The sequence below is a fragment of the Protopterus annectens genome, chromosome 5.part0 (assembly GCF_019279795.1).
Source record: "Protopterus annectens isolate FY-2018-M chromosome 5.part0, PAN1.0, whole genome shotgun sequence".
In the NCBI taxonomy this organism is placed as follows: domain Eukaryota; kingdom Metazoa; phylum Chordata; order Ceratodontiformes; family Protopteridae; genus Protopterus; species Protopterus annectens.
In genome coordinates, this window is record NC_056735.1 from 1162087491 (window position 1) to 1162109431 (window position 21941).

General features: G+C 42.0%; 1 protein-coding gene across 3 annotated transcripts in view; it reads right to left on the bottom strand.

Annotated features, from left to right (window-relative positions):
* Nucleotides 1-21941, bottom strand: part of LOC122801567 (U2 snRNP associated SURP domain containing) — a 2423494-nt gene that overhangs the window by 849461 nt on the left and 1552092 nt on the right. For all 3 annotated transcript variants that reach the window (XM_044071008.1, XM_044071006.1, XM_044071007.1), the window contains one exon: nt 18624-18667. In XM_044071008.1, coding sequence (XP_043926943.1) covers nt 18624-18667 — 44 coding nt within the window. The remainder of the gene's footprint in view (nt 1-18623; nt 18668-21941) is intronic.

Genomic DNA, 21941 nt, shown 5'->3' on the forward strand with positions numbered 1-21941 from the left:
TAGCCCCAACTAGAAAATTTCTCACACTAACACGTAGATGATTTCCTTTTAGCTGATATTTTAGCCTCCTTTAGAATCTGCATGTCCTCAGAAAGAAGGTGCCTAAAAGGTATCAAAACCAGGCAGTCAACTGAATATCCAGAATGGGGATGCATCAAACAACCCCCATGTTGTGAGTAAATCCAATCTGTGATGAAGTTTATGGGAACTGCCCTTAGCTAGCTTCAAAAGAAGGGACAATCACTGTTGCCTAGGCTGAAAGGAACTCTCAAGCCACTATACTTACAGTCTCTTTGCATATGCAAAAGCCAATGGAGATCAGTGAAAAGGGAGGAAAAAATTAGAGGAAAATTCTCTTCAATAGGAATGAAAAAATATCTGTCATCCAGGCCTGAACACAAGGGATCCTGGAGCAGAACTTCACTGTCTGTTCCAAAAGGAGGCAAACAAATTTAATTGAGATGTTACCCAAAGCTGGATCAACTCTCCTGGAAGACTCCAGAGTGTAGACTCATTCTGCTCATCCTCCCCACTAAATGTTTTGCTCAGATAGAATGTATGAAGCCTAAAATGCCAATTGAGCTAAACTGCTACCTCCCAGGTAACCACAGCAAGTTTGCAAATAGAGTAAGATCTAGTATTTGCCACATCACTGTGGTGTTGTTGGTGATAAATTACAATAAGTCCAGGAAAACACAAATAAATACTATAAGTACTGATTACTACTAACTTCTCTGACATTTATGTAGTTTTGTCTGTCCTATTTATTTAATTGACCTTGCTCGTTTCACCACTTTTAATACAACCCCCCAATGAAGTCTGAAGCCACAGATGTGAAAGACTGAATGTGATGCTGAAGGCAGAAGCAAAGGGAAGACCTTAGTTTACATATGCTGGTTCACCCACAAGTAACTTGCTTTTAATACACCACTGCACTGGGATCTGAAAGATAAAGGATGTAGATGTTGTTTCCAGACTGATCTGAAGTACCATTGAATGTAATATGTCATGGGAATCATGAGAATGACAAAGGTTATGAAACCCCAAATCCTGAGAAATTTCCCGACAGATGCTGGAGACTGGTGGAAAAGTTCAGGAAAAATTCTTTGTCCAGTGATATTTTGTCTCTAGGAGGAAAAGCTCTTCCAGAGAGTAATCCAAAATACACCCCCCACCCTAAAAATAATTTTATGAGAAGGAATCATGGGTGATTTCTGTAGGTTTACTTGAAATCTCAAACACAGGAGGAGTTTCTTGACATACATCTGACAGTCTTGACAGCTGTACAGTCTGCAAATACAAGACTATCAAAGTCAACACCTTGAGGTATGAATCCCACAATCACTGGAACCAGACACTTTATAAAATACCCTTTGTGCAGTAAACAACCAAATGGTGAGACACAATATAGATAAGCAAGCCAGACTAAAAAAAAAAAAAACTAAAATATCTAAATTCCTTAGAAAAAAGAATGTTAAAATATCATCTTAACAGCACAGTTACCATGAAACTAAGGGGAAGAATGAAATAGGCAGCCTGTAAATTGTTCATCTCCCAAGCCCCTGCTTACATCTACCAAAGGCACCCAAACTTGTCAGAGATTTGATATGCATGGCTGGCTTAAAAACGCCCCGTTGGATATTAACCTAGTACGCAACTATAAACTTGTTAACTTAGAAACCTTAACAAAAAGATAGAAAACAGATAGGACTAGGACTGAATACCAGGTTCCACCATTCTCTTGGCACCAGAAGGATCCAGCAATAAAATGTCCATCAGATCTGACAGCACTAACTACATGACTCCCGGAAACCAGCTTTGCTTCAAAGCAAGTAGAACATATAAGCTTGGTTTAGAGGAGGAAGAGCAATCCCCTGAAAGAAGGAAGGGACTTCCACCATCATCTGTACCCTTATATGCTGACATACAGTAACCATTTGTCTGAAACCATCTGATACAGCCAGGAAAGCAGAAAACTTGGACAGAGATAAAATGCCAGGGTGAGATGAAGGTGAAGAGGCAAACAGTCATACTGATAGTTCATAGAGAACAGTCTGAAGGGATGGGTATGTCTCACACAGGACACTGCTGCTTTGCAACAGATTATTATATAAGGTATGACCCCCGTTATTCTCACGAGAGCCAATATATAATTATCAACCATGGGATAGGTAAGGCCGGTGTAACACCAAATGGGATAGGTTAATTCCAGAATAAAAAGGGAAATTGGCTGGGCTTAAAATAGCTTGCAAGTGCAACTGCACTAGTACTTACCTACGACCCTATAAAAGGGCTGTCAAAGAAACTCGGAAGTGTTACTTTAATATGTATAGAACCTCATCAATGTTTTTTTTTTTTTGAACCTGTTTGTAAACACATTGTTTGGGTGCTGAGATAAAAGAAAGACTAAGCACCTAAGCAGCACCTAAGCAGCAGAAGGGTCAAGTGGAACCTTCTTGTCAAGGGAAGAATTACAAATCTCTTTTTCGTATATTCTCATAACTGACCGAGAAGCCACAGCTCTGCACGAATGTTACATGAGAAGCAAACATAATTAAAGAATCTCTTAATTTTTTTAACTTGTCAAGAGGGAAGGTAAACAAAGAACTTTATAAGCTTTGACATAATGAGCCTGACACTTCAAAATTCTGAAAGTTAAGGAGGTACACAAAACTCTCCTTCCAAAACTAGCAAACGCTGTCCCTTTTAAAACAGACGAAATGAGGATAGCCTTAGCAATCTGTTTAAAAGAAAAAAAAATTAAAGGAGAAAATAACTACAAGATCTACTTAAAGACTAGAAAACAGAACTCAAGTCTGAGGTACTTGTATAAATTATTAGACTATTTAGAAGCAGGCTGACTGTGGCCGCAGTGGTGCAGTGGTTAGCGTTGTCGCCTCACAGCAAGAGGGTCTCCCGTTCAATTCTCGACTGGAGCGCCTTCTGTGTGGAGTCTGCATGTCCTCCCCATAGTTGAGTGACATTTAAAAGACATGCAGGTAGGTGTGTGCATGAATGAGTGTGCCTTCTTTGAAGTCTGGGCATCAGGCTGGCAACTCGTCACCGTAGAAATCCACTGCCAATCATTAGCTGACCGGAGTTCCGCTGTGGTGAACCTTAACCGGGAAAAGACGAAAGACATTACTAGGAGCAGGCTGACTGTCCAGCATGCTGCAGGCAATCTGTTCCCTGAAAAACAACTTGCGTGTTTATAAAGATCTCAGAAAAAGATGTTCCAAAGAGAAAACTGAAGCAGTATCTTCCTCAGAATCTTCAGTTACAGAAGAAAAGCACTGCCCCTTTCTTTCCCTGCTATTCTGACTGTATACCAGTATCAGAAAATGAAGGAAATATTTTTCTTTCTTGACAAGTAGTCAGTGAAGAAACAGAAATTAAACCATTAAATGCAGAAAATAAGAAGTTATGTACCTACCATAACGTTCCATGTTAGTTGTCTTCTCTCGCCTTCTTTCTTGCTTGATGGGTTCGGAGCCGATCCTCGCACTTGCTTTAGCTCGAGAACTCCTTTTACCAGCTCGAGGCAGCCCCATATCCCATGATGCAAGGCAGTAAGTACCCAGATCTCGTTTGTTGACAAAGGGCAATAACACCAAGCATAAAAAACTTCCCAAAGGAAGAAGAAACTTACAGATGGAAAAAAGGACCAGGTTTGAATGGTCTTTAGCATAATAGTTTCTTATACAAGGTCTGTCCAGGCCAGGGGAAGGAGGGAGGGTCGCAAGAAAGAAGGCGAGAAGACAACCAACATGGAACGTTATGGTAGGTACATAACTTCTTAATGTTGTTGTCAATCTCGCCTTCATTCTTGCTTGATGGGACCCCTAGCACCTCTATCCTGGGTGGCTCAATGGAACAAACTCTTGAGGACTGTAGAGCCAAAACTGGCTCTGTCCCTGGAGGCCAAGTCCAATTTGTAATGGGAAACAAAAGTGTGAGGAGTGGCCCAAGTGGCCGCTGCACAAATAGTGTCCAAAGGCAGTCTAGCTTGAAAAGCTGTAGAAGTAGCTAAACTCCTAGTTGAATGTGCTTTAGGTTTTGAGCACAGCTGTTTTCCCCTGATCGTATAAAATTCAGTGATGACCGAAGAAAGCCATCTGGACAAAGTCACTTTAGAAACAGGAAGGCCTTTTTTATTATCCGCATAGGAAACAAAAAGTTGATCAGATTTTCTAAATTTTTGTTCTGTCCAAATAATATCTAAGCTGACGGTGGACGCCAAGATAATGTAGCTTTGTTCAGCTCTATCTGAATAGTTAGGAAAAATACAGGAGATCAATGGATTGATTCAGATTGTTTTTGAAGCGACCTTAGGTAAAAAGGATGGATTAGTTCTCAAAGATACTCTGTCTTTGTGAAAAATCAAATAGGGGTCGAACCGAAAGAGCATGAAGTTCAGACACCCTCCTGGCAGATGTAATAGCCACTAGGAATAAAGTTTTCCAAGAAAGATATTTCAGGGAACAAGAAACAGCTGGCTCGAAGGGGAAGAATCAAGGATGTCAGCACTAAATTTAGATCCCACTGAGGAGGAGGATTCCTGATTGGAGGCTTTAGTAGGAAAATTCCTTTCAAGAAGGCCCTGCAGAGCCTATGGGACATAATATTATGATCTGCTATCCCAACATGAAAATTAGAAATAGCAGCCAACTGAACTCTGACTGTGGAAGAAGAGGAGCCTGCATGAAAAATCTCTGCTAAGAAGTCCAGAACTGCCTGAACAGGGGCAGTAAAAGGATCAATATTTTGGGCCTTAGCCCAATAAGAGAAACGTTTCCATTTGCTTGTGTAAATCCTCCTGGTAGAGGATTTTAGTGAAGTTACTATGATATCTCTAACTGGGTTAGAGATCAAAGGAAGCCTGGCTAAGGAAGGAAGTGGAGCAACCATGCTGTGAGGTTGAGAGAAGGGATTGACCGGTGCAGCTGACCGGATTGGTGAATCAGTAGATCTGGCACTGGGTCCAGATGCCACGGCTGCACCAAAAGGTGATGATGGAGGAACGGAACCAAACTTGTCGAGGCCAGTAAGGGGCAATGAGAATCAATTTGGCTCTCAAACGGTAGCTTTCTGGATCACCTGAGGATCAGAGGAAATGGGGAAGGCATAAAGAAGTCCCTGGGGCCAATCCTGGGTCAGAGCGTCTCTGGGGATGGCCTGATAGAGGGAAGAGGCTGAAGAAGTCTGGACATTTGCTGTTTTGGGGAGTAGCAAAAGATCGCAACATGGACGACCCCATTCCAGAAAAATCTCTTCCGCTATGGATTGCTTGAGAGACCACTCGTGAGGCATGAGAATAGCTCTGCTCAATCTGTCCGCTATAATGTTGGTTTTCCCAGGGATATGCGTTGCTACCAGAAACCGATGAGAGGAGATCGCCCATTGCCATAGTCTGAGCGCTTCTCGACACAAGGGGTAGGACTTGGTTCCGCCCTGTTTGTTGATATACCAAACTACAGACATGTTGTATGTGTGGACTGCAATTGTCCCTACGGGAAGAAAGTCGTTGAGGGCTTGCAACGTTAAAAGCACTGCTCTCATCTCCAGGACATTTATGTGCAGATGGTACTCGAACGGTTGCCACGCCCCATGAACCATCCTGCCCTGATAATGACCCCCACCCGATCAGGAGGCATCCGTGGTGACAGTGGCTATCGGGGACGGAGGTACAAAGCATCTGCCTTGGTGAACCTGAGACGATGTGATCCACCAAGCAAGATGTTCTTTGCATGTTTGTGTCACCAGAATCTGGTGACGATTGGGAGTTGCTGGTATGACCACTGTGTGAACAGCATCCACTGAAGGAGGCGCATGTAGAATCGAGCCAGGGGAAGAAGAGTAATGGCCGCAGCCATGAGACCTAATACTTTTAGAACCATTCTGGCCTGTACTTTCTTGCTGGCCAGAATGATCCTGACATGAGTCTGAATGTCTGAAACTCTTTGTTCTGTAAGGGTAGCTGACATCCGAACAGTGTTTAAGTTTGCGCCTATGAAGGTAATAGACTGGCAGGGCGATAAGGATGACTTTTCGTTGACTGAGATGCCCAAATGAGAACAAAGGTCTATTGTGTAATCCCTGGCTTGTATAAGCTGATGCCTGGTGGTGGCTGACAGGAGCCAGTCGTCGAGATACGGAAACACCTGGAATCCTTGACGTCTCAGGTGAGCCGTGACCACTGCCATGCATTTGGTGAACACTCTGGGGCTGTAGTGAGACCAAAGGGCAGGGCTCTGAACTGGAAATGACTGGACCCCAGCGCGGAGAAATCTCCTGGAGCGTCTGTGAATTTTGATGTGATAGTACGCATCCTGAAGATCTATTGAGCACATCCAGTTGTCCTTCTGTAAGAAGGGCAGAATTGACTGAAGAGTGACCATTCGAATCTTGTCTTCCTGACAGACTTGTTGAGTCTGCTGAGATCCAATATTGGTCTCCAGTCTCCCGTCTTTTGGGGACCAAAAAGAACCTTGAGTAGATTCCGGCTCTGAATGGTCTATTGTAACTGGCTGAATGGCTCTTTTGCAGTAGTTTTGCGATTTCTAACTCTGCAATGTCCCTTAGACCGGTGGTACGTCTGGAAGGGAACTTGAGGGAAGGGACTTTCCTCGAAAGGAATTATGTAACCCTTGGATATGATCGACTGTACCCATCTGTCTTGAGTGAGGGAATGCCAGGCTTCTGGGTACAGTGATAATCTTCCGACTGCCTCCAAGGAGGGACAGCCGGGCAACACCTCAGGGATGCTGAAAGGGCTTATCAGAGAGAGGCTCCCTGTTTCCCTGGTTTTTCGACCCCTCTGCCTCTAGAGCGGCGTCTGTTGTTGTTACCCCCTCTGCCTCTAGGGGTAAACTGACCACGTGAATCCGGCGTGACTCCTTGGGATTTACGGAACCACATCTTACCAACCTTCTGTCCTTTGGGATTAGGCCTAGAAGGGGTGGAAAACGGACTCCAACAGCAGAAAGAGTCTTGCCGTCCTGCTCACACCTGGTCAAGGTCTCCTTCACCTGAGGGCCAAACAAAGCTGACCCGTCAAAGGGAGAATTTGTGAAGGACGCCTTAAAGGGATCCGCAAAATCACATAGCCGCATCCAGGCTTGGCGTCTAAGAGCCACACCTGTGCCTGCGGCTCTACTCGCCCATCCGCAGCATAAGATATTAGCCGCATGGAGGAGTTAGCAATGGAATTGAGGGTTCCTAGCTGCGAAGCAATCTTTTCTTGAGCCCCTGCAGCTGTAGGATCCTGAACTACTTCTCCCAGCTCCTTCAGGATATCTCTGGAGTCTGGTGAAGTGACAAAGATAATTCAGCGACGCATAGCAAAGGTCGCTGAGGAAAACATCCGCTTGCACCTATCCATGGTCCTAGAGTCCTTATTAGGAGGATGGATGGGCACGGAAGGATCTGCAAGTTCCTTTTGGTGGCGCAGCCACCACCATGGCATCAGCGGGACACCCTTGGTAAGGAATTGTTTGTCACTAGGGGCAGTGATAAATTTAGAAGGCCTCCTAGGGACTGGCTCTACAGAGTCAGGAGCTGTCCACGCCTTCGTGCAATAACCTGCATAAGGGGTCGAAGGCGGAGACACCCAGGAGGTGGAGGGCCGAGATCCAAACGCCTCTAGGTATACTGACTCATCCTCAGAGGAATTGTTGGTGGGCCAGTTTCCCTCTGTTTCAGAAGTTCTAGGATGTCTGAAAAGGAGACATCCTCAGAGGGGATCTAGGGATCCCTCTGACTCATCAAAGTCAGTATCCGGCGTGACAGACTCGGGGAGTCTACATGCTTCCTCTTACAAGTCCTCTTCCTAGGAGGATCTCCCAAACATCAGGAGAATCCTCGGAAGAGGGGAAATTCCCAATGGGGAAACCTGAGGCGGAGGATCTCTGGGTCCTGTAGCAAGAGAAGTGGCAGAGATGTCAACAGGTACAATAGAGGGAGGAGCTACGGAAGAGACTGCTGACTGATACCAGTGGCCAGTACACTCTTCATCACCTCAATGCTCCCCAGGCAGGTCCGAGAGAACCCGCTCAAGAGCTAGGAACTCCAGGGACCACCGAAGGGAAGCATCCGAGGCAGATGTCGGAGCCGAGCTCACCAAGGCCGAGGCTCCAAGGGGAAGAGCGGGTTCGGACAAGGGTCCGATGCCACTCACCTCGGAGGAGACCATGGAAGCCCGACCACCGAATCCCTCTAAGGAAGAGGAGATAAGAGTAGAGGCTGAAGGAACAGAAGGGGGTATCCGTCCTCCAGCCGTAGCAGTAACTATGCCCGAAGACTCCAACTCCAAGCTCTGGGGTAGAGTTGAAGGAGGAACTGTAATGGGGTGTGGACCAACAGTCGTCTGCTGAGACGGACTGTGAAGCATTTGGGCCAGTACCTGTGACTTGAGCAATCTGCTGACCACTCTCTCTAGGTCATGGTCAGACAACCTGGATGACCTTGAAGATCGGCTCCGATGGCTCCGTTCCGACAGAAGAGGTGAAGCCGGAGCCGAAAGTATCGGCTCCAAGGAAGGAGACCTCGACCTCTTCCTGGAATGAGCCATCGGAGCCGACACTACGGATCCTGTCGGAGCCGATTTCGGAGCCGACAGAACGCCCGGATGTATCGGCTCCAGCCGGAGCCGATACAGCCACCAAAGTAACGGTGTCGGAGCCGATCGGAGCCGACACCGATGCCTGTGCCACATGAGTGTCGGAGCCGATCGGAGCCGACATCGGCGGGATACAGTTTCGCACAGATGGCCATCGGTGCGCTTATCAAGCCAGAATCGGCTCCAGCCGAGCCGATCTAGACTCTGAACGAGTCGGGCCGAGGCCGCAGGCTTAGAAACAGAAGCCTGGGCCTTGGAAACTCTTGCTGGTTTCGTGGAGCCGACTTAGCCGGAGAGCCCTCCGGCAGAAGGCCCCTAAGAACCAGTTTGTTATGTCTCTCCTGCAGGACTCTCTGGCTGAAGGAGTGACAAATAGCACAGGAGTCCTGCAGGTGAAGAGGGCCCAGACAATACAGGCAAGAAGTGTGACCGTCTGTCAGAGACATTTTCTGACAGCACGAGTCACACTTCTTAAAACCTGAAACCCTCTCCTTTGACATGGTGCCGACACACAAAACACACACACACCAGTCAAAATAAAATTAAATTACACAAAATACCAAAGGTATTCTATAAAAAACACCAACACACACACCCTAACAGGGGGGGGATGGGATAGGGATAACTAAGAACAAATTCAAAAAGACAGGGAATTTCTGTCAGGAAGGGATAGAAATTAAATTTAAACTATAAAAAAATTAGTTTTTGACTAAAAAGGGGCTTGAAAATCACAAAGTGAAACAACTTACCAGGAGCTGGTAAAAAGAAGACCTCCCAAGCGAAGCGGCAAACGAGATCTGGGTACTTACTGCCTTGCATCATGGGATATGGGGCTGCCTCGAGCTGGTAAAAGGAGTTCTCGAGCTAAAGCAAGTGCCGAGTCGGAGCCGAGGATCGGCTCCGAACCCATCAAGCAAGAATGAAGGCGAGATTGACAACTTAACATTAACTGCTTATGCAAAACCCAGAAAAACATCCCTGACACTAGTTAAACCAGGAAAAGTAACATTACTCACTTTGTTTTCCTGAGAGATTCCCTGAAAAAAAAAAAGACTCACTGCAGAGTCACCATTCTGGGATTCAGGCACCCCAAACAGACTATATGGTAAGTTTTCACCAGCTCATTTTCCTCGAGACTAACAAGAATGGATCTCCCTTGCCCAGTAAGAGCAACCCTACAGCTGCAGAGGACATGTCTAATCCTTGCTCATTAGTGGCTGGAAGAACTACACCAGAAGGATTGAGAGATGATGAAGAGTGGTCTGAGGAACTAACCCAGGCCACAACAGTCACCCATCAGCAGTTGTGGCATTGAAGGAGCCAGCCTGACACCAAGGCTCCTAAGCAACTTTCTTACTGCAGATGAGGGTAGAAGAATGAATGTGAATAATAAATCACCCATGGTTTAGCCAAAAAAGAAGCCTGAAAGATGGGTAGCAGAGCCTGTGAGAGTTGCTACATCATCTGACACCACACAAATGAATATGAGGTAAGAAATCAACTCAGTCCCCAACAGCATGAAGCCCTTTCCCAAATACACAATTTCTACATACATATGTAGAAAAACAGTCAAAAACAGATTTTTACACAGTCTGGTCACACAACCATTCACAGAGAAAAATCCCCTTACAAGATAGATGGTCCAAATAAAATAAATGCCCTAGCTTAGAAACACTTACTTCACAGAAAAAAACAGGTTTTCCTCATTAAATGAAAAAGTGGATGGTCTTCCCCAGGGGGGTACTTATCTGCCCAGCTTTGAAGAATCACCAGGAGAATATCAATTCCATGAAGCTACAGAAGAAGTGCACCTTGGCAGCAAGAAAGCTCCGATGTTTTAGGCACTCTGCCTGTTTCATGCTTTTCTGCTTGAAACATTGGCTGCTAGTGCATGGAAAGTGACTTTAAGCTTTGAAAACTGGCTGGTTGGTCATATCCTTGGCAAAACATAATCCTTACAGCTTTAGCTACACAATGGTCAGTGACAGCCCCCCACCCCCAATGTGGAGACTCACCACCATTGGGGAATGACTGGGCACTGGCGGTTAGAGGGGCAAAAAGTTATCTAAAAATTGTATGGTCTCTATGACATGTGCTGGTCCACAGAGATGACTTACTAATCAGCATTCAGACATTTGCAAAACTGGCCTACCCACTCTAATATCTGACAGCTTACAGAGGACATGCACCTTTTTAAGTCCCATAAGAAGACAGTCAAGCATGCCTGCAGGTACAACAATATTTTTAATGACTGGCTCCATGACAGAAATGCAATTAATCTTGGATTGACACTTCTAAGTGAAATCAGAAACAAAAAATAGGAAACTAACAGTCAAAACTTGCAACAGTTTAAACTTTTTTTTTTTTTTTTTTTGCAAGAAGGGGACTTTTCCAGACCTCTGCTACTTATGCATACTAACTCTTAGATCACTGCAGCTTTTAATATGGCAAAGCCTCTGAGATACTGCAATCTCAATGTTAGCATGCATACTGCATCAATTCAACTTTTGTGATTAAATACTGGATTGTCAATCCCAAATTACTCAGATTTTTCCTGGGGCCTTACTGAACACCTCCTAAAAACAAGGGAAAGTGCAGTTGGGTATGTAAACATATTACAAACAGCTGTTCATATGATCATTACTGCAGCAGCCTAATGCTATAGGAGTTAGCATCCTGAATAGGGTATAACAGCCTGCAAACTTCCAAAGCTTCAGGGCACCTTCCATATGACCAAATCATTAGTCAGCTGAAGCTAAGCTGATGAAAAAGTCAGGTTTGGGCACCACAGCCTTCAGAGCTTTCCTCCCTCCAAACAGAGTGCTCCTCTATGGACTTTCAAGGATTGACAGATGGCTTGTGCTGTTCCACTGCTACGTATATAAGTTAATTTTAGGGAAAAACTTTCCAAATATTACTTTTAATGTTTAAATTGACTTTCCATTTGAGGAAAGTGCTTTAAGCTAGGAACATGAGTCTTTATTGAATGTCATGAGAGACTGCTGTACTTTTAAACAGGAGTGCACCATTGTGTCTGAGAATTTAAAAGTTGATTTAACTCATTCCCATCAATGGAGCTCAGGAAGTTTGCACTGTAACTTTCAAAGGGCAGAGCCTAAGTTTTTGATGGAATCAAATTACGTCCTCACATTTCAAACAAATGTTCTTATTTCTGGAACCATGGGAGTTACTAAAGAAGTGTAAACGGCAAACTCTTCAGTGCAAACATTTTTACAATAGTAGTATTCTTTAGGTTCTAGGTTTTAAACTGGATTTTATAAGTTATGGAAAACAAAGTAACTATTACGTTTGTAATATTTTGTAAATTTACAATATCTCAGCATCCACTCAAGTTACACACGTTATTATTCCAGCTGAGAGCTTTCATATGATGCTAAGCAGCTGTCTGTGTTACTTGGTTGTCAGGATATTTAGAAATACTAAATTTATGACAATGTGAATATTGAATTAACAGCAATTAATATCTGTTTACCTGCACCACACAGAGGTTAAATGCAAATACATCTGTGTTTGCCAAATGTGAGCTTTAAGATAAAACCTTTGTGCTTTGTATGTGGTAGTGGTTTTGGAATTATTAATGCAAATATGAACAAGAAATGTTTGATGCGTAGAGGTATCAGTAGGATGTACCTGCAGAAGCACCTGGAGGCGTCACTCGGCTGTAATGAGTTAAACATTCTAAAACCTCATACAAAGTAGTTTCCAATACAAGCCATATAGGGAGAAGTTGGAATCTGGAGCTGATAAATTAGACCTTTTCTACATATTCATTACAGTTCTGTAAATTTGGTACATCAAAACCATCCCAATATTTCTATGCAAAGTTTCCGCTGACTAATTTTTGGGTGGGATTTGTCCCACAAAAAGTTTGACAGTAAGATTTGGAGTCTCTGTACATTACTGGATTTGTACAAATGTGGCAAATGACTCAATATAAACAGTATTTTGGACAGCAGAAATGTTTTTATCAATTATATTTTCATTAGGATGGGAGTAAAAGATTTCCACCAACATATTTTGTTAAAGATGCATCTCGTTGGAGGTTTGTAAATAAATAACAAGGATATCTGCTGGGTTTCTCATCAGTTTTACATGTAAATAATTACATTCAGTCACTAAACTGGAGGTAACGTTATCCAGCCTAGGACGTATGGTATCACAGGCCTGTCTTTACCATCCTTTTGCTGCACGTCTACAGCTACCAATCACTCCGTCAATAATCTTACTTAAGTTGCTTCCTTACTTTAAAGGTGGTCTGTATCAATTGATACACTACATCTCTTACACAGCTTCTTCATCAAATATGCTTCCCGCCATGCCCCTGAGAGATGTGTGATAATTCACTACTTGAATCTGTCAACTGATAACTCTAAAGGGTAGAAGAGGTGAAGCGAAAAAGTATAAACCCTTTTCCTAAAGGATTTAGCATTGTTAGCAAGTGTGTGCAGCAGTTAACGTTGTCACCTCAGAGCAAGAGGTTCTCCGGTTCTATTCTCGGCTGGAGCGCCTTCTGTGTGGAGTCTGCATATCCTCCCCACGGCTGAATGACGTTTAAAGACATGCAGGTATGTGCGTGTGTGAATGGGTGTGCCTTCTTTGAAGGTTGGGCATCAGGCTGGCACCATAAAAATCCACTGCCAATCATTAGCGGACCGGACTTCTGCTGTGGCAACCCCTAACCAAGAAAAGGCGAGAGACAAAAAGCAAGTGTATTAAAATATGAAGCAACACTGGATTCCTTGCAACATCCAGGGAAAGCACTGTAGGACCACATACTGTTTTTTTGTAGAGCTATATACGGGTGACCTGCATGCTATAAAATCTATCTAGCATTTGGGGGGGGGGGGGTGAAACAGGGACTTCAGTTCTAAAAATGCTGTTTCAAGGACATCCTCAAACACACAAAATATCGTAGAGAGAGCCATCGTTTTGGGCTCTCCTACTACTTTGGCTCTCATTTCAATTTTACCTCATAGGACAACTCTGAAAAAGAGCTCGATGATATAGTTTCTTTGCTGGGGTCATAGCCTAAAGAAGAGGATCAGAGTTAAATACACCAATTCCTCTTCATCAAGGTCTAAATTTCACGAGTCCATGGATGGGGAAGTCCCTGTCTCATTTCACCAGTCCTAAAGCTGAAGGCTGGTTGACTCAAGAACTACTCAAGTGATGTAGCTATTCAATTCTTCTGCAAATTTTCTTTAGTTGAAAGAGGCTGGAGTGGATACCTGGCCCGTGGATATTGCCTTTTTAAAGTTTAAGACTGAGGATGTTCCCCAACAGTAAAATATCTGTCAGGCTAGCATGATAACTTGTGCTCCCTCAATTTCCCACCACAAGGTCAGACTGGTCTGCTGAGCAAACCTCTTTACTAGTACAGTTGAGCTTGAAAAATGGCATCTGGCCTAAATTTCTCACTCATTTCTGCCTGGACAGAATACTTGACAAAATCTCTCTGCCTACTATCAAAAGGGCTACAAAGGGTGGAGATGCAGTAAAAGCAGGTAGTGAGACTGGTGTGGAGAAGGTGGTGTCTCAATGAATCTGTTGGTCTTGGGCCTCAGGAAGGTTTTTGGCATTACAGCCTCTTGCTCTCTGCCTGCTGATCCGTTGACTATTTTTTTAAACGTAGGCATTCAGAGGTGCCTATATTCTTCTTAGGTGAGATTTTTGTACTTATGGTCCCAATCATGAGTGCAGTCACCGGGGGAAGGGATAGCACTTCTTGCATTCAAGCTAAGATCACCTTATTTTTGAGAAAAACCCACACATTTTGGGCCCTGACAGAAGGCATTATATTCCAAAATGAACACCTGTCCAAAGAAAAGGCAATGCAAGTAGAATTTGTATTCTACAAGCATACTTAGTAAGAGTTCTTCCAAAGTGTGTCACAGATCTTAGAATATTAATCTAAACAATCCAATTTAAACAAATTACCAAACTTGTACACAAGTAGATATATTACTTACAACAAGATTCCCATATTGGGTACTAGCTTTCTGAAAGGCAATGACTGGCAAAAAACAATAACTTCTTATGACAGAAAACAAATGAAAATGCTGCAAGCTGCTCTTTAAGTTGTGCATCAAGCTGGTGACCTGGCAAGCAAAGGAATTAGATCCACTGTGGGGACATCCAAAAAGCTCTAGAAATTGGAACAAAAGGACAAACATCCACCTACAGTTACTTCCTATAGACACGGAATATAATAATGTAATGCTTACAAATGAACATCAGTTAGATCTAACCAAAGCTTTGCAGGTGGTGCGATTTGGAGACAACAAAGATGTCAAAAGTTATCACATCCAGGTTAAAACTACAAGTACGTCTACCCAAAATGGAAAATCAAGGAAGCAGAGTATGTAAGTGTGTACATTATATATATATATATATATAAATAGAGACATGTGTGTATTTTTATACATGTATATATATATATATATATATATATATATATATATATATATATGTATATATACACATACACACACAAATGTGTGTGTGTGTATATATATATATATATATATATATATATATATATATATATATATAATATATATATATATATATATATATATATATATGCATATATATTTACAGATATAAAATAGCTGTCTACACCATGACAAGTATGCTTTCAACTAACATTTCACCCACATATCCAAACTATATTAAGATTTTATTTAAACATGGCTATTTCAGCTGTTATGAAATTACATCAAGAAAACCAGTACCAACATGGCACTCTTTCATCCAGTCATTATCTAAATAACTTGTCTTTATGAGGGTCCCAGTCCAAGCATCCAAAATGCACACACTTACAGTAAAAGCTAAACAAACTATATAGAGACACATGTAAGAGTAAAATCAATGTAATGTGAACAATCTCTCTTTTAGACTAGTCCATAAAGTGAATATCCCCATGAATTTAAGGGCGTCTTCTCTCCAGCCCACCCAAACTGAGGAAGTACCGATGAGTATTCATAGGAGGTTACTAGGCTAATGGCCCTGGGGCCCTTACAAGCCTAGCCAAGAGTTTATCCCTAAAAATAAATCTCAGTCAGCACCAGTCACCCCTGTCAATGAGGGACACAAGTGGAACCTTTAGGACGAATCTGCGGTTTCCCGCCCACTCATCAAGGTTGCACCTGAACAGGATCAGTGAGGTGCTCTGTTTGACCTGTATGGGAAGTCTATTCCAGAGACGGGGCAGCCTCTGGGAGACAAACCTGTCTCTCCAGCAGGTTTTGTTAATGTCACATATTAGGTGCAGGCCTTTTGAGCGAGTAGTGCATGACGAGTTAGACTTACAGATATGGAGCATCTCTAGTAGGGCAGGGTCCGAAATTGCCTTGTAGGTGAGATACAGATCACCCCTGAGCAATCTGTACGATACCAAGTAAAGTGATAGTGATTTGAGCCTATCTGTATAGGCCAGGTGTTGGAGGCCATGGATTCTCTTTGTGAGGTATTTCAGTGGCCTTTCCAGCTGGTGCAAATGTCTGGAGAGGTACATCCCAAACTGGGCATTATACTCAATTACTGGTCTAATGAGGGAGAAGTACAGAGAGGTAATAACCTCCTTTTTTCTGGATGCAATCCCTTTACTTATGAGATGAACCAAGTAAAAGGCTTTTCTGACCACTGCTGCTACATGATGGTCAAATGTGAGGTTATCAACCTGAGTGCCCGGGTCTTTCACCAAAGGTTGTGTGCTTAGGGGTTATTTCTGGAGTCTTCTGTACCACTTATATATCTAGTAATTAAGACTTTAGAAAACGGACCCTTAACTATACTGTAAAAGCTAAGGCTCAATTACCAGAAGTAGTAGAGATGTCTTGCACGGCTATACATATGAGCAAATGTTGTAATACACCACACTCAGATGGTTGACGGAGTGCAAAGTTGCTTCTGGGATTTGCACACAAAACCTACTAAAAGCTCAAAATTTAAAGGGCTTCACTTTTATACAGTTCATTGTTTGTTTGCCATGGTTGTCGTTATCCAAGAAGCCTTAAGATGTTTTGGGTGATCTAATCTGGGGACAGTCAGACACAATCACTTTTATAAAGCACAATTATCTATACAAAAAAAAAGTCTGCCAGGAAACATTACATAGAAACTGTTTTCCAATAAATACTTCTCTAATAAACACAGATGCAAAAATATCATAAACTAAACACAATTTTGAGAAAAAAGTGTTAATTGTTCACTACTGCACTTCACTGTGAAGTTAAAAAATTTTCATCAAGCTTACGGCCAAAGTTTTGCTCCATTACAGAACAATCTGACTTTTCATGCTCTGTTATTAGTGAATTCTAGATCTATTCCTTAATATGCACAATCAATATGTTTGCTAACTGCAAAGTATGCTGTTAAAAATGTGGAGTTAAAATAGCTTACAGAAGTAAATATTAATTTTTCCCCTACCAGGCGTCCATTCATTTCTCAGTGGTAGGAAATCCCCAGATCTTGTCTGATGAGGGCTCACTGGAGGGGCAGCCATCAAGGTTGCTTGTGCCAGCACCTCTGATATTACAGCTTTTGTTTTAAACTCTAAATGGCTTAACACCACCTCTGTTGGTAATATCAGTACTTGTGCCACCAGAAGGGCTGCCTATATCTTTCTGTCAATGCATACATGCTGCTCCACATGTGCCAACACAACTACCATCACAGGCTTGGGTGGTCATTCTCATATCCTCCCTGCAGTGGTTCCTACATCCAAACATGTCCCTTACCCTCTGGTCTGTTTGTAGAGCAGTAGCGTCAGCCAGCTGGAACCATCATTCCTCACCTCCAGGCTATACAGGATCATTCTCCCTGCCTGTGCTGTCAGGTGCCTGAGGGAGTAATAAAACTCAGGTTGCCTGGGCTGTAGTGAGGACTTTATCCCTCTGCACCACAAAAGCAGGCTTACTATGCTAATACATTTAAAGAAAATGCAAAAAATAAACATTTCTGTGGTAATGCTCAGAATGATATATTATTAATATAAAATACCAAAAAACATTTATCTATCATTTCTTAAATGACAGTTAATGGAATGGATCGTACCAATGTCTTGTCAAAACTGTAAAGCTTTCTACTCCATCCCTTGTTGTTTTCCAGGTTCCTCGTTGCTGCAGACACTTCATCTGTCGGCGCTCAACACGGCCAATGTCAAAGGTGATAAAGGATTTTATCTTCAATTTCAGTTTGCCTTGTAGTTTGCAAGCACTGTTTTGCAAACACGTGCATAAAAGGTTCCAGCCTGGCTGAGCAAGAGTGCCCTCAAATGCAGTACAGTACTTCCACTTTACTTTCACAATAAAAAGGACTAGGCCTTATTCCCTGATTTCTGTGGCTGAAGTCCAGACTGCCAAAGGTAGTTTAACTGCTGGGGAGTATTAACTATAGCTAAGAAAAAAGGCTACAACAGTCTTGACTTTAAGAAAAAAGTAGAGAGAAAATGATTTAAGAGTTAAATGCAACAAGATGAACCACAAAATAAAATTTCAAATAGTAAACATGTTTATACAATATTAATACAACAAATAAATTCAAATTTGTATAAATGTTACTTGCCCTACAAATGAAAAACTGCTGTACAAAAGGGATTACACAAAAGTATAAGTAAAATTTCCATAAGCACATAACATTCATGCAGGATTTACTAATATGGATAATTATTACAGAGTGAATCACTGTCAAGACTTAAAGATTATGCAATTAACTTGATGCTTGACGGTTAATAATACTTTTGAAGTATTCCATTAATGTCACTTATGTGCTTAGCATTACAGAAAAAGCTACGGTTTTAAACAGGACAGAACCATAACAGCTAAAGTCAAGACGTTCATTTCATGGTACAGGCGAGGAACCATTGCTCAGGCAAGCTTGTGCCTTTCTGAAAGTTTACAGTTTACAATAGAATAATGCTTTCAAACATAATGGGGATATTTTCTACATTTTACATCAGTAATAAAGAAAAAAAAAAGTGTACCTTTCTGTTGGGATAACCACTTTGACTATGGCTTGCGAGAGAGTCTGTGTATGAAGTCACATCAGATAATAAACATAAAATAAGTGAAAATTGTTAAATGAAAGGCAAAAATATATACATGCATTAAAATAATACAGATCTACGCATAGATATCTCAGGCAATCACTCCAATCAGGTTATGAATTTCACAATTGCATAACCTGTGGGTGACACCGAGAAAATGCTTACATTGCAACCTTTATCTAAACACATAAGAACCACATAAAAGCGTATTACCTTAAAAGCGGATCTTTGAGGAGACATTACTAAGCAGGCCACAAGACTGGAACCTCTAATGTCAAAGTTAGGCAGCAGCACTTTATAGCAGATTAATGAGCAATTGCTAATTGAGGGTGTCACCAACAAAAATGAAATTCGAAAGGTGGCGCTCACTACCTCCTCAATACATTACCACAAAAGGAGCTAGAGCATTTCACGTGTATCTACAGAGTAGAAAGGGGTTCATCTAAATGCCATAGGAAACGCAGCAAAACCCAAGACTAGTAAAGCAGTTCAAAAAAGAAACCCTTGATGAGGACAGAAAGCAGGTACAACCAGCTAGCACTTAAGTGCAAAAATTAGAGCTGTTTAAGCATGCTCACTATTAGTACTATACTATATTACTAAATTAATGTACTATATTGTTATTTAGAAGACGGAATCACCGCTGCAGTAATTCATAACGAGTAGCAAATAGCTAAGTATCCTGGTTTGATCCTTTCCTTCAGTTGAGCATTGCTAGGGGTATGTGGCTGCAAACTCAATGTGTGACCAATAAAAACTGCCCATAGACAGTATAACATGCCCTACTCCATTCTTTGTTTGTGCTTCAGACGTGGCACAACAACAATACCAAAAAGTTAGGGATGGTTAAAGGAACCACAAAAACCTAAAGCAAGCCATGTAAAAAAGGTAGTACATTTTATTTTTATTTCATTTATTTGATTTTGTTAACCGGAGTAGAGCACTGATTTCAAAAATACAAAATCAGTCTCAGCTCATACTGCAGAGACTTATCCAAAACACTATAATGCACTTCCAACAAACATAAGCACAGTTAAAATACATTAACACACAATGTTTTACTTTTCTATTAAAAAGCCTGCATCTAGTACAGAGATAATTGTAAACAATTCCACCATATCCATTACAAGGGCAATACCAAGGATGAAGGGGAGTCTGTCTTGCAGCAATTACTTAGTATTTGTACATCTACTGTTAAGCTAGTATACTCACAAACTTATACCAAGTCACTTGAATCACCCATAACACGAGGCTGTATTGGATGCTGTAAAATGTAACCCAATGGAATGCCAAAGCAGCTTTTGCTTTACCTTCTACACTGAGCATTCAGTTTGCACAGTTAGAAAAATGTAAAACGTATATCCATGTACAGTCTTACAAATATTTCGGTACATGTACTTCCTGAAAAGAGTACCGCTAGCAAGTGCTGACCTATTAAAATATACTCAACTCCCTAGTCAGAGTCTTAATTTATCATAACCAAATATAATACTAATTAAGATCCTGAAACAGGATCTGTTTAACAAATGGGCAACTGTGATTATCTTTCAGAGTCTTAAGTGTTCTCATTCTTCAGTGTAATACTAAAGTTAAGTGATATTCATGGCTAGCCTTAGGCAAAGACAAACTAGGTGCAACTTAGGGTACCATCCCAGCTAGAAGCATATTTCCCAATTTTATACACACACACACATATATATATATATATATATATATATATATGCACACAACATGGCTGTGGATTTCTACTCCATCCCACTCATGGTCTAGCCAACAAGCATTTGAAGCTCTCTGCCTCAATGTCTAGACCACGGGGGAGGGACAGCAAGGATCAGAAGCTCGCAAACACTGAAAAGGGAAGTACATGTGACAGCCATGGTGGAAACAGCAGTGGATGTCTATAGTCAGCAGCACACTGAGGGTATGTAAGAAAATACTGGGGGTTAGGGTGCAGTTTACTTAGTATGGTCTGGAATGTAGCAGGTACTTTTGCTTTCAAATCCTGGCAGGCAACCAAATATCATGGGCAATGGATCATTTTGTAGCACTAATGTGTATTTGTATGAAACAAGTTGGAATACTACCCTGTTGCTCACTACTACCTGCTAAATGAAACAGAGCTGAAATAAATTACTGCAGCTAGTTTACTGAGGGGGGTACGTAGTCATCTTATTGGCAGTAATTACTGAGTACAGGGGCTGATTGTGGATGAAATGAGTGACCCTACTGAAGTGCTCTAGTTAAGTAGTCATTAATTAGGCTTTGAAGAACTGGTGTATGAGAATGTACTTACGAGAAGAAAGCTAGAATACTTCACTGTGGTCATTTTTTTAAATCACAATCATCATACATATGTTCTCCTCATGGATATGAGGTTGTCTGGAGATAAACATGACTTACCCCTGCTGTTGTTTGATTACAGTTAATCAGTCACTAATCTGATTTGGCAACAGTGGTGTTACACAATGTATTGTTCAGTGTAAATCAGTCAGCACTATGGCTTATGCATGCGTCAGAGTATGTGCAAGGGATTTGCTGTGCATCCAAGAACAAGCTGGTCATAATTTCTTTCATTTTTCCATCACAAATAGCAGTACTGTACACAATAACTGGCTATCTCTGGCTGTCTGGGAAGGATGGGGGCAAGAGCTACTGATAATTTGCACAGTAGGGTAGCTAGTAACAATGGCATCTCACAGCACTTGGTTCTCTGGTCGAGGTTTTTGGCAGTGGCTTTTTTTTTCTGTGTGGATTCCTGATGTCCTCCCTGGGTGTGGATTTTATCCAGGTTCTCAGACTTCCACCAAAACCTTAAAGTCAGGTCAAAGGTGAACTTGTGTTTTTCCAATTTGCCTGTAAGCAACCATGCAGAGAGAGTGCAGGTGTGTGCGTGTGTGTGTATATATACAGAGAACAAGGCTGGCAAAGAAGAAGTGGGATTGTCAGAGAGATGAAGAAAGTAGACAGGAGTATAAGGAGATGAGGTGCATGCCAAAGAGAGAGGTGGTGAAGGCTATGGATAAGGCATATGAAGAGTTGTATGAAAGGTTGTACACTAAGGAGGGAGAAAAGGACCTGTACTGACTGGCTAGACAGAGGGACCGAGCTAGGAAAGATGTGCAGCAGGTAAAGGTGATAAAGGATAATGAGGGAAACATACTCACAAGTGAGGAGAGTGTGTTGAGGAGATGGAAAGAGTACTTTGAGGGGTTGATGAATGAAGAGAATGAGAGGGAGAGAAGGTTGGATGATGTA